Here is a 12,982-nt window from a genome sequence, read left to right as displayed (position 1 = left end):
AATCCTCTCTTAGTACCCATACAATGTCCCCACCCCAGTTTCTCACCCTCCACTCTCCAGGCAACTAAGATACCATGAAAGCCAAATAATCCTTAGGGGAATCAGCAGCCAGGTGCTTTGACCGAGTCCTTGACTGATAAGGGTTGGGATGAAGGTCATTTAAGAACATCTCAGAAAGCATACAAGCCGAGGGCCTCTTAGACCTACTCTCCAGCTCTTCTGGAAAGGACGAATTGGTTCATGCAAACTGCCTGTACAAGTGGCAGAAGCAGAGTGAATGCAGAAGAGGAGGTCTGGGAGCTAGCTGAAGGCTAGACCCCTTGAGGCTACATATCACACTAAGACCGTTGGCATTTTACTTGGAGTCGGTACAGGATTTGGCCCGTGTCATGATTGGACATTTCCTCAGGAGTCTGTCTTTATGTGGTGGTGAGGATAGACTGTTTGGGAAGGTTGATCCAGGTAAATAGCCTAGGCTGGCCTCACACGCCTGCTTCTGCCTCCAGCGCTGGCGTTACAGGCACACACCACCGCACTTGGTGAGCACACGTTATATATAGCACGGGCAGAAGAAGGAATCCAGGGAGAAGGATTTTTAGTAATTCCGAAGAAGGAAGACAGTGGCTTAGATCCAGGTGATCAGAAAGCAGGTGATAAGAAGTGGTTGGATTGTGGATGGTTTAAAAAAAAAAAAAAAAAAAAAAGGCTAACTGGCCAGAGAGAAAAGAGACTGAGTAGTGAGCAGTGGGGTGACCAAGAAAACTGGGAGCAAGTAGAGTTCTAGAAGCCATGAGGACCTAGGGTTTCCAAGAGGAAGGAGTGATGGATGGGGTCTGATGTTGCTCTGGGAGTTGAGAGCAGGTTGAGAATTGTTGAATGTAGAAGACATTGGTATCCATGGTGGGGAGGAAGCAGGACTTGACTCCTAACCTCATGGTAGCCCTAGTTTGCCTACTGACTATCGCTTAGGGTTCCGTTATTGTGAATCTTGCCATCTCAATTAGATTGTAAACTTTCCAACCCCAGGGATGATGAGTCAGCCTGTTCCCAGAGCACCAGGTCCTTGGCAGCTGGGGGGTGGGGGGAGGGGCTCATCAAGCCTGCTGTAGGTTCTGTGTGGCTTGCCAGCACAGTCTGTCACTGGAGCAATGGCTGGAGCAATTCTCCCCGTGCTTGCTTACCTTGGACACAGCATTTCAGCTCCTTTGGGTCTGTGACGCTCTTCCTGCTTTCCCGGATCACAGCCCTGTTCTTCTTGGTTTCTCCCCAGAGATTGGTGCCTCCGTACATGCTGGGAATGTTAAGAATGGCAATGCCTTCCAGGAAGATATTGCTCAGGTCCACCTCAACTCCGTCACACTGCGAAGCAGAGAGAAAGCAGATCATGGTGGGGCTGTGTATGGTGGGGCTTCTTAAGGGTGTGGCGGGTTCTCAGCCACCCCAACACTGTCAGTTAGAAGCTGAATATCCGGCACTTAAGGCTTTGACCACTGTCATGAGATGGAGCCGGCTAGTCCTGGTTGGCTCTAGGAAAGACAGCACAAAACTTCCAAAGGGCCAGTAACGCTTAGGGATGCAATTTAGACCAAGGCAGCAGCCAAACTCATATCCTCAGTTTGGATGACTCCTAATCACAGTGAAGATCTGCTGTGTCACTGGGTCCAGAAACCAATATTAGGGAGATTGTCAACAAATGACTATTTTCATTTTATCCCTTGATTTTATCCTCTCCTTCTGCCTGCTGAGAAGTGCGAGACTTTCAGGTTTGGGAGAACTTCCAATTTGCCTGTCTCCCAGAGCTGTGTAAGTGTTGCTCTGGCACATGCGCCGCTTGCTGACGTAGCTGAGTTTCTTTATCTAGTTTCTACCACCCCCACCCCCCTCAGGGTTTGAAAGGTTGGGGGGCTTGAGTCTGTGCTTCACCTAGCTGTAAATCCTATTTTGGTGTGATGCTTACCCACGCAGTAAAAAAGAAAAAAAAAATGTACTAGCTTTGATTCTCGTTCCTTGGGATTACTGGTGATTTATTTCATTTACAGAAGAATGAACAGGACCCAGAGTTGTCCTATACCCAAGAATGCACAGGTAAGCGCCACATTTGTGGAATTTGACAAACTATAAACTCCATGGTTTTTTGTTTTTGTTTTTGTTTTCTTTTTTAGCTTGTTTCTTTGAAGAACATCGGACAGCGGAAAGCATACATACAGTAGCATCTATTCCCACCTGGGGTGTCTGCTCCTATGTTCTGGCCGCCTCCATCAAATTCATGGTGGGTTAATTCCATTGCTACAGTATTCCGAGGTGGGGCCTAATTAGGATTAGATGAGAATGGAGCCCTGTGATCTTATTAGCCTTGTTGGAAGGGGAAGGAAACCATAGTGTGTGTGCTGCCTCCAGACTGCATAGTCCCTGGGAGCCAAGGGCCCTGCCACACGCAGTGCCTGAACCTGAACGGTAAGAACTAAACTTTCGTTACTTACTATTCGCCCAGTTTGTGGTGTTCAGGAACAACAGAAAATGACCTAAAATACCCGGAAATCTAACGACGTTCAGCGTCTTCGCCAGAGGAGGAAGAGAGTTGCGTTCGCTTGTTACCTTCACAGTGACTCACCCGCCGCCCCAGTTCTTTGAAGTTCCTAATCAATGCTGTCACCTTCTGACTTGTCCCAACCATAGAACAAGAATACAGTGAACTTTTCTGGTAACTGGGGACACACTTCTCCACTGGGGAGTTTGGATCCTCTCAACGTTCTCTTAAGTGGGCATGGATTCTTTCTCCTGGCTTCCTCCACTGGTCCTATCCTCCCTCTTGGAGGTAGGTGGCATGGCCTTCCTCCTCCTTGCATTCAGCCAGTCCAGTAAGCACATCACAAAGAGAGGATCGTCATTATCATGGTGTATGTGGGGGCTGGGGCTCAGGGAGCAGGATGCCAACCTAGCATGCACAGAACCAGCCCTACCAGTGCATATGCTGGGCACGTGGCACAGGAGGCACGGTACTCAGGAGGCAGAGGCAGGGGGATCAGAAGTTCAAGGACATCCTCGGTTACATAGTGAGTTCAAGGCCAGTGTGGGATGCACTAGACCCTGTCTCAAAACAAACAGACAGACAAACAACAACAATAACAACAAGAAAACCACCACCACCACCACCAACAGAAAACCCATTCAAACAAAAACTAAAAACCCCCAAATCCCAAGAAACTCACTGACTATTGCCACACCATCCCCTCAGCTATGATGGCTGCCTTCCTTGTGGATCTGGGAGCACGGAGAGACAGAGGAAGCGGGGTACGCTGTGGGCATCACACAATGTTCAGACTTCAGGGAATACTCAACTATTTTCTGCTCCTCCCATTCATCTAGCTGGGCAACCTCTGGGCTGAGTGTGGCCAGTCCTTCGAACCTCCTTTCCAGACTTTTCTTATTTATTTATTTATTTATTTATTTATTTATTTATTTATTTTTATTTTTATTTTTTTTTGGTTTTTCGAGACAGGGTTTCTCTGTGTAGCTTTGCGCCTTTCCTGGAACTCACTTGGTAGCCCAGGCTGGCCTCGAACTCACAGAGATCCACCTGGCTCTGCCTCCCGAGTGCTGGGATTAAAGGCGTGCGCCACCACCGCCCGGCCAGACTTTTCTTATTTTGACTGTTCTATTCTGCACACACCACAGTTTATTACCTGGCTAATTGGTACTATCCCTGGCATCAAAAACAATAGCACTATCAGGACTCCGTGGACAGGTGGCAATCACACCACCATTTCTTGGGGCTGGAATTCTATCACATTATCATGCCCATAAAACAAGACATGAACAAAGCACCTGGAAGGGTGTAACATGTTACCTACCATTGTTCTTCTTCTTAATGTGGTCAGAGCCTCATCAGCTCTTTTGTTTGAAGCTAAATGACGACACTACCACTTCCACTGGCGTGGGATCTCAGTCACCCCTATTCTCATCTTGCTATGTGTTTCTCTCTCTCTCTCGAACTTAGGCAGGATTGAAAAACACAGCACAGACACAGCACTTTGTGTTTATGTTAAGTTATTTCATCTGGTTCTTGGTCCAACCTCCAGTCTAACCAGACCATCACTCTGTAACCTTCGTCACAGCTCTCCCATCATTTGGGGATTAAGTTATATAACGGCAAACCTAGGGATCAAGTCTCCCCTCGGTCAGACATGGTATAGTGGTAATCTTAGCATGGAGGTGCTGTACTGGTGCAGGATCTTCAGGACCCTGCTCCTACTGGCCCACTTGCATTTTAAGGTAGCATCACAGAGCTTTAGATGAGATGGACCTAAGAGAACATGCCCTCACCTTGGAGCAGGATGGAAATCCAGGTCTGCAGACCTCAATTTTGTGGATTTTGTGGGTTTTTTTTGGGGGGGGGTTGCTTGTTTTTGTTTTTGTCAAAACAGAAGACACTACGCTAAGTTCACATTGAATTTTCTAAATGATTTCCTGACAACCTCTATCAGAAAAGTAATAAAGGAATCTATCTTTAGTCAGCTATATTATCTGTGCCTGGGTGTCAATCACTGGTTCTAGTTTCCAGGGACTAGAGAGAAGTGCCTCAATATGTAGTTTTCACTGTATACCCTTCTGTCTTTGGGAAAGTGGTGTGGCATTTGTCTTTGCCTTTCATGGAACAGAATCTCCTGTTTTCTACATGGATCAGAGTGACTTCTGAATGATATCTAGAGAATTTCCAACAACTTGGACTCAAATGTGTGTGAATTTTCGAAGGCCATTAAGGTCTCCATTGCCGTACCTTAGACATGGTGGGACGTTAGCATGTTTCCCCATATTTAATTTAGGACCTGATCGAGTTCGATACTCTGTTGCTGTGCTAAACACTGACCAAAACTAAGCCCAGGAGGCAAGAGTTTACTTGGCTTACATATCCCAGATCACAGTCCATCACTGTGAGAATTCGGAGCAGGAACTCAAGTTAGGACCCTGGAAGTAGGAACTGAATCAGAGGCCAGGGAGGGGTGCTGCTTACTGGCTTGCTCCCCGGGGCGAGGCTTGCTCAGCTTGCCTTCTTATACAATTCAGACCATCTGCTTATGGGTGGTACCACCCACAAAGTGCTAGGTCCTCCTACATCAACCATCAGTCTAGACAATACCCCACAGACCAGCCCACAGGCCAATCTGATGGAGGCAATTTCTCTATTGTGGGTTCTCCTTCCCAGGTACCTCGAGTCTAAGTCAAGTTTATAAACACTAACCAGCAGAAAGCCACTAGCAGTACGGAAAAGAAGAAAATGTCCAGAATGGCAGAGCCCTACTGAACTATACTTCCCACATTTCATTCTGTTCCTGTTTGTTGTTTTGCTTTTTCACGTCACATCATGTTCTCAGCTGCAGCTTCCCAGAGCCAGGCTTGTAGGTCGGAGGTGTTCTTTGCACAGTTCCTCCTGGGCGTGGCTACACGGTGCCTTTGTCTCTGTGTACGACCCCCCTTAGCGCATGCGCACCCTGGCCTCTCTGCTGCTGTCGCGGTGACTTGGAAACAACAAGAACCCCTTTCCCTTCTCAATGTGTTTAATGATCTGTTGCGAGTTTATCTTGGAAAGTGTTCTTATTGGTCCACTCTTCCTAGGCTATTGCTAATTAGGAATTTAGGTTCTGGCCCACTGTGCCAAAACTTGTCTGCACTTCAGAATGGGCTTTCCTCAACTCTGTGCCTGGAACCCCTTTCCTGCGTCTCTTCCTAGATCCGATGGCTACTTCCCTTCCTGGTTGCAGTAACTTCCACAGCACTTCCATTTATTCATCCTTGATTGAAATATCTCTTCCCTTCTGAGAAGTAGTAATAGTCACAGCGACCCTTGGCCAGACTTCCTCGGGCACCAGGCTGGCCTTCACCTACCCCGTCTCTTAGGATCCTAGCGGTGAGGGAGATACCACTGCTGCCCCAGCGGGCGGTGGAGGCACTGGCTCAAGGTCATTGCACAGATGTAGTTGGAGGTTGCCAATGCCGGCGCTGGATGCCAGGTTCCACCCTAGAGATGAGGTGGTGAAGCTGATGCTGATTTACAGCAAAATTCAGCTTGCAGCTGTTGTTTGAATAATTGGATCTCCCACTGCCGTTCTATCTTATAAGGGCTTAGACATTAGTGTTATGAAATCCCGTCTCTAGGCCAGATTTGTTTAAAAACAACAACCCACAAAACCAAAGAACTAGACCACCAGCACTCTCCTTGACAAATAGGCACCTTTCTTCCTTGCCAGCAGCCTTAAGTGTCCTCTGTCTGTCTGTCTGTCTGCAGCCATATCCCGCTAGGAGTGTTCACGGTTGCTGCCTCCCTAGAAGAGCAGTCCTCCTCTGTCTGCTCTTGGTAGACTGTCCTCTTCCATTCTCTATCCGGTGTAAAGTGGGGCAAACAGGAGACGTGGGAGGATTCTGAGGTGTTTGACACTGAGGTCTCTACCCACCCTTGGGCTCTGAGACAGAGGGATTTAAATCCTGGCTCTCTTGTAAGACTGCTGTGTGATTCTGGCTTGGTTCTTAATCTCTCTGAGCTTTAGTCAACTAGAAAATGAAGGTGGGGATCATAGAGTTTTGGTGGGAGCAGAGGCAACCCCTAACTCCTGCATGATTTGACCTCCCCCTGCTCCCTGCCATTGGCTGGAGCAGTTTAATGCCACCGCTGCTCCTCTGCACACCTGCCTCCTAGCCCCTGTCTCTACTTCCTTCGGAACTCCGCGAAGATGCAAGGCTTGCTGTAATGAGTCTGAGAAAGTGGAGCCGGGAATGGAGCACTGAGGGCCTAACTGGAACACAGGACATGGCCTGTTCTCCAGCTAAATCCGCCGTGTTCCATGACGTCACCCTCCCACCCCCCCACCCGGCTCCAGGGAGAGCCTAGAGGCCCTTTCCTGACGCCCTGAACTAGGCTGGGGTTCTCAGGCTCGGCTCCTGAGCCCTGCTTGGGGCTGCAGCGCCCCAGCATTTACAGCTAGTCATGCTGCTCAGAGTCGGCGCAGGGGCAGGTACTACTGGGGCCACACAGGCCTGCTCAGCTCCTGCCCTGTGACCCCAGGCCCCACAGTTCTGACTTCCTCAGAGCCGGATGGTTCTGGGGAGAAGGTCGTTGTGACTAGGTTAGGAGGCCACAGGCCTTGCTGAGCAAATTACTAAAGAGCTCAGGATTAGTGGTGTTCTCCCCCGACCCCGCTTTGGGTCTCTGCAATTCTGGGCTGAACCTAGACTCTCCCAGCTCTCGTCTTCGCGGAGGGGGTTGACAGCATCAGAGGGAAGGGAGGCAGAGCATCATGCACTCTGCAGCCGGCCCCCCCCTCGGTAACCTGAAAAGGTAGAGGGGAGGCCTCCTGCATTCAAGCCCTGTCAACCCTTTTCTGCAGGTCCTCGGGGACAGAGAATCTATTTATTTGACGACCTCTTTCAGTTTTTAGACTGCGTTATCCCTAACCTGGATTCTCCACACCACCCGCAGGCAAGTTTTTCTCTAGTTTGGTAGCAGATTGTTTTTGTATCGAAGCTCCACCCACCACTGGGCTGGGTCGGCTTGGGGAGTTAGGAGGTGGAGCTCAGCCCTGAAGAGCTCTGGGGGCTCCTCCCGGCTCTCATCTTCCGGCTCCCCGGGTTTCCAGGGTACTCTGCCGCTGCATTATTCTGATATGTCCCCCCTTCACTTTGTTTTGATCTTTTTATTATGGGTATTTCTAAAGGTGCAGGAAAATAGAGAGAAAATAACACCCAGCACAGAGGTTATATCTGGCATGCATGTCGAATTGTTTGTTCTACAGCAGACCCGCATTTTCTTTCCGTCTGTAAATACTATGTATCTTTAAAATTACTTCCGTCATCAACACTCTTCAATGGCAATCATAATTCCTTAACTCTCTCAACAGTCCCCTTTTTTCTAATTACCAGTTTGTCTGAAGGTGTTACTGCTTTTAGTTGAGAGATCTCATGTTTGTTTGTTTTTTTGGGAGGTGGGGGTTAATCCTATTTGGAGGCAGGGTCTGAGGATGATACTGAGCCTTTTCCCAGCGAGTGACAAAATCCAGGGAGGAGCCCCTGCTGAGGGAGAAATACTGGGCTGTATCTATAGAAAAGGTCTTTCAATTTCAGTGTAGAAGGAGAGGGCTGAGGTCGAGGTGGACCACATCCTGACCTTTAACTGGGTTCTGATCTCTGGGCTTCACCGCTTCAGACCAAGCCTGAAGGGCAGGGGGTGGGGAACTGACATAAACCTGGGCAACCCTCCCCTCCTTTGCCTCTTTTGAGGGAACAGGATACCAGCAAGAGTCAAGCAGAGAGAGCTCCAGTAGATCACCCTGTGTAGTCCCAAGGTCTTGTAGAGCCCGAGGGAAGACAGCCAGTGGTGGCAGGAGGGGAGGGGTCCTTGCAGATTTGGCTTGGCAGCCTAGAGGGCATTTCAGGGTTCTGGGGAAGACCTGCCCCTAACTGGTCTGCCCTCTTTGGTTTGGCAAGAAGATAATAGCTGAGGATGATAGTTAGCTGGGTCCCGGGAACTGCCTGTTGTAGAGACTACATTGTTCTGTGTGGCCAGAGTTGGGGGTCTGTTTACTACCCCGTTTATGTCTGATACATCCCAACCTGCCTGAGATGCAGTGGCTCCTCACAACTCTTCCAAGTGTCTAGCAGGTAAGCAGTTCTCTGCATTTCATTGCTTTGATTTCCCCAAGAGACACGAAGCTCAACAGAAGGTAAGACCAGTGTTCCACACGGCTCTGTGTCTTCCACAGACCCAGGCCTATCTAACCCATGTCGGGTGTTCAACATAACTCCCTGTGAATCGAAAGCAGAGAATTTGTGGAGAAATCCTTGTTTTCCTAAAAGGGAAAACAAGCTGTTCCATGGAGACCACTGACAAAAATCTTCCTAGATGGATCTGCCCAACCTCTTTAGATGAATACAGTGATGGCTAAGTAAAGTGGACTCAATGCCCAGGACAGGGAGAGATGTGAATGTTAACCCTAGTCTGCAGGAAGTAATCCTCTGTTCATAGCTAAAGTACCACCCTCCACACACCCCCAACAGGAAGAGGCATGGGAGGCTGGCTGCTGAGGCAGAGAAGACAGAAGCACTCACTCAATCATCAAGCATCTATGCTAGAGCTAAGGATGGAGTGGAAATAGGACATGACCCAGGTCCCCAGGTGCTTTCTCAGTCAGTGTTGGAGACAGGTGCTGCTAACCGCTCACCAGCAAGGCCTCCGGAAAAACAAAACCAAAGAGCAAGCAATTGTGTTCTAAGGTAGGAACGCTCTGACTATAGCCAATCACAAGCTACAACAGCATCAGCAGAAAGAGTCAGGAAGAGATGCACCAGCAGGCAGGCCAGCTTTGATAACTGATGGGCAGAGACAAAAAGACCCAAAAGGAAGCTCATACCTTTCTATCGCAGGACCTATGGCTGAATTAGAGAATTCACTCTGAGTGTAAGAAAAGTAGCCAGGGAAATCACTGTATTTGCTTTCTCTAGAGAAGAACAAGAGTAGTGCTTCCACAGTTAATGTCTGCTATGTATTGTGAGGGAAGAAACCATTGCTACATTGAGTGGAGAGAGTGGTCTTGGGAAGACAGTCTACCTGTCTGCATATAAAAATGGGTCTGGTGTGTAGGTAAATCTTACAGGCAATGGCTTGCCCTGTGTTCAGAGAGGCTATTTGATATGATTTTAGGAGCTGATGTCTGTAGTGGGCAGTAAGATAATAACATCCACATATAATAATGCACATCATTTTTAGCAACTTTATGAACCAGGGGCATCAAATATTTTATATCTAATCCATTTAACTCTGCCGTGTCAGTATTTATATGCTCATTATGCACACAAGGAAACACTGACTTGAAACTAAGGAAGGTCTTTCTCTTCCAAACTTCTCTTTAGTGCTTGTCTTCTCTCAACCACCAGATTTCTTGCAAGTGGCAAGACCAAGAAGCCAGAGCAATGTAAAGAGCTTGTGCGTGAGTTCTGCTCATGCTGTGCTGGTACCTCTGACAACGTGGAGGGTCTGCTCTAACAAGAGCAGTCAGTGGAGAGATGGCTCTGGGGTTAAGAGCACTTGATGCTGTCACAGAGGACCTGGGCTGGGTTCCCAGCACTCACATAGCAATTCACAACTGTCTGTAATTTCAGTTCCAAGGGACTGATACCCTCTTCCGGCCTCCAGGAATACTGCACACATATGTCTGTACACAGACATACACGCAGGCAAAACCTCATACACATAAAATTAAAAACAAAAACAAAAAAACAAGTGTTTTAAAAAAGTAGAATTATGGATCTATAAATGGAGGTATATAAGAACTGGGACTGTACAGCTCGTTGTGAATTAATGTGATACTATGTAAAAGATATATCATTAGCCTTATGAAAGACAGTCACACAGAAGAGTGAGGAGGATAATAATATGCCTGCAATGAGGACTTCATTCATGCATCCACAGATACTGTGTATTTCTTTTATTCCAAGCAATGTGCCAAATGCCAACTAGGGAATCAATCGCAAGGAACAGAACACACAACTCTTGTGCAGTATCAGGAAGCATGTTCTGAATGTCCATGCTATCTAGACATGAACGGGCTTCTTGAGGGCTTCCTACCCTTCCAATAATCAGGAGGAGGTCAAAGCCTCACTTACTAGAATATGCTAGAATGACTCTTTTGTTGAGTGTGTAAGTTAAAATAAAATCCCTTCCAGTTCAGAGATCTGAAATTTAGAATTTACTCTGGCAGGCTACCGCAGGCTGCATTTAAGTTTCTTGTCCTAATGTCCCTCTGTGGCCAGCCTTGATCTCCCAGCTGTGTGCTCCACTTTCTTTGACAGCTAGCTCTGGTGGGCTAGCTAGCCTGGAAAGGAGCTGCCGTCTGTGACAGGGATGATGGAGTGCTGGTGAATTGTGTGGGCTCAAGGAATGTGGCATTGAAGCCACGCACACACAACCTGCTGAAGAGCATCCCATGGGCAGAAACTGTTTTCTTCCTCTTTGGCCCTACTCTGTTGCTATGCCAGGAGGGCACAATGGTGCCTTTGACAGGGGCAGCTGGAAGGGGGTATTGGCAGAGAGGCTAGAAGTAGAGTGCTGCAGCTGGGAGTGGGGGTGGGGGGCTCAAGTTCATGTCCAGGAGTGAGCCTGCACTGGGTGCCAGTTTCCAAAACAAAACTGCTGTTCCTCAGAGCTGGTGGTGGCCACGGGTTGCCTCAGAACTGGACCGAGGGCAAAGCCATTTCCTTTCTACAGCTCCACCTCCCCAAGTTTAGAAAAACTTTGGTATGTTAGGGCATTCTTGCTCAGGATGCAGATTAATAGGCTCTGCTGCCTCGCTGGAGAGCTGAGGCCAGTGCCTGGATGGGATTTTCTAAGAGTCCAACTCCGTTAAGCAGAGCAGGACTGGTAGACGTAGGACCTGGCAGGGCGCCAGGGCAGGTAGACTTCTGGGCAACGAGCAGGGCTCAGAATGGAGGCCTGTTCTTCTGCTGTACAGGGCCACTTGCTCCAGTCTCACCGCCCAGCATCCTCATTGCCGTTGTGGCTCTGCCCACACACAGTTTTAACTCAGTTCAGTGGGAAAGAGGTGGGAGAACCGTGGCATTTCCTGTCCTGGTTCACAGTTGTCCAGACCCTCTGCGACAGCTCAGAGCTGGGCGTGGGATGTCTTCCCACTCTCTTGGGGGTTAGGAGGTCTGAGTGCCAGGCTGTTCGCTCCGGCATCCATTCCCCCTTTTGTGTTACAAACGGAGCAGGTGGCTCCCTTTCATTCTAGGGGCTGCCAGCAAAAAGGTGTGACTTCAAGTGGTCACTGGCAATTTCTATTAATGTTCACACTAAATGCGAGAGTTTCACACTTCCACTCAACTTTTTTTTTTTTTTTTTAATCAGCAAATCACAGCTGAGGAAATACTTCCTTTTAGGCTCTTTGCTGGCTCTGTGACTGCAAAACGAAAAGACAGTCCTTGCTTCAGAAAGCTAACTGTCCAATGCACAGGGCAAGTCCTGAAGGGGAGTTGGCCTGTCAACTGAATACCCACATGCATTAGTTAGACAGCAGAGGTGTAATGCAGAACTGTCCCTCTGTGGGTATTCTGGCATTGTGGGGGACATGTGGGGCTGGCATCACAGACCTAGGCGTGAAACTCGTCTGCTCTTAGAGTATTTATTTTGAGACAGGGTCTCACTGTGTAGCCTTAGCTACCCTGGAACTTGGTATGTATAATGTATACCAGGTTGGCTTCCAGCTTACAGAGATCCACCTGCCTCTGCTAGGATTTAAAGGTGTGACCCACTGTGCCTTCAAGGATGAGTGTTTATTTATATTCATGAGACTTTATGAGGATAACACAGAGGATGCAGAGTTGTTAGGATAATTAAATAAGACGTTGTATGGAAGTGCTAGGATTTGTGGATCATAATAGACTTGAGGTACATATATTTGTGCATAAGGACATTTAGTCAGTCCCTTGTTAAGAGCCTCTGCCCTTCATTAAAGAGTCAATTCTTTTCCTTCTATAACCTCACAGGCGTTAGAAAGACAGATTTCTCTTCTGCATTCCACAAACCATATTTGTTTATTCTGTTCTTTATTTGACAGTCCAGTTGTAGAGGGAACAGAAGGATTAGAATATTTTTCCTCCCTGAAGTACCTGAATTGTGGAGTGTGTAAGGAAGATCATGCACTCTTTTCGATAGTCTAGAATATCTAAGGAAGCCATTGCGCTTTCCACAGACAGGCTCTCCCTGCTTATTCTCACCTTGAAAGATACTTTGTTTGAGGGAAGTTATTCTTTTACCAAGGGACTTTGGCAACCAAAAAGCTAAGCTTTCTTGGGGGCAGAGGTTAGCTGACAGAATCTTCCAGAAACTTGCTGGGCACAGGGCTCTAACCTGGAATGTCAGTGATGGGACCCCTGCCTCAGTCCTCTAAGATTTTCTGGGGCAAACTTATCACACACACTGCCTACCACCCAGCTGTTC

At 48.0% G+C, this 12,982-nt stretch overlaps 1 protein-coding gene across 1 annotated transcript in view; it reads right to left on the bottom strand.

Annotated features, from left to right (window-relative positions):
* The window catches only part of Dgkg (diacylglycerol kinase gamma), a 198,541-nt gene that overhangs the window by 32,497 nt on the left and 153,062 nt on the right, over window positions 1-12,982 (bottom strand). Inside the window, exon 22 of the mRNA XM_059277313.1 lies at window positions 1,182-1,359. Coding sequence (XP_059133296.1) covers window positions 1,182-1,359 — 178 coding nt within the window. The remainder of the gene's footprint in view (window positions 1-1,181; window positions 1,360-12,982) is intronic.

Source organism: Peromyscus eremicus, chromosome 12, assembly GCF_949786415.1.
Source record: "Peromyscus eremicus chromosome 12, PerEre_H2_v1, whole genome shotgun sequence".
In the NCBI taxonomy this organism is placed as follows: Eukaryota; Metazoa; Chordata; class Mammalia; order Rodentia; family Cricetidae; genus Peromyscus; species Peromyscus eremicus.
The sequence above is the reverse complement of the archived record's forward strand: the minus strand, read 5'-3'. Positions and strand labels throughout refer to the sequence as shown.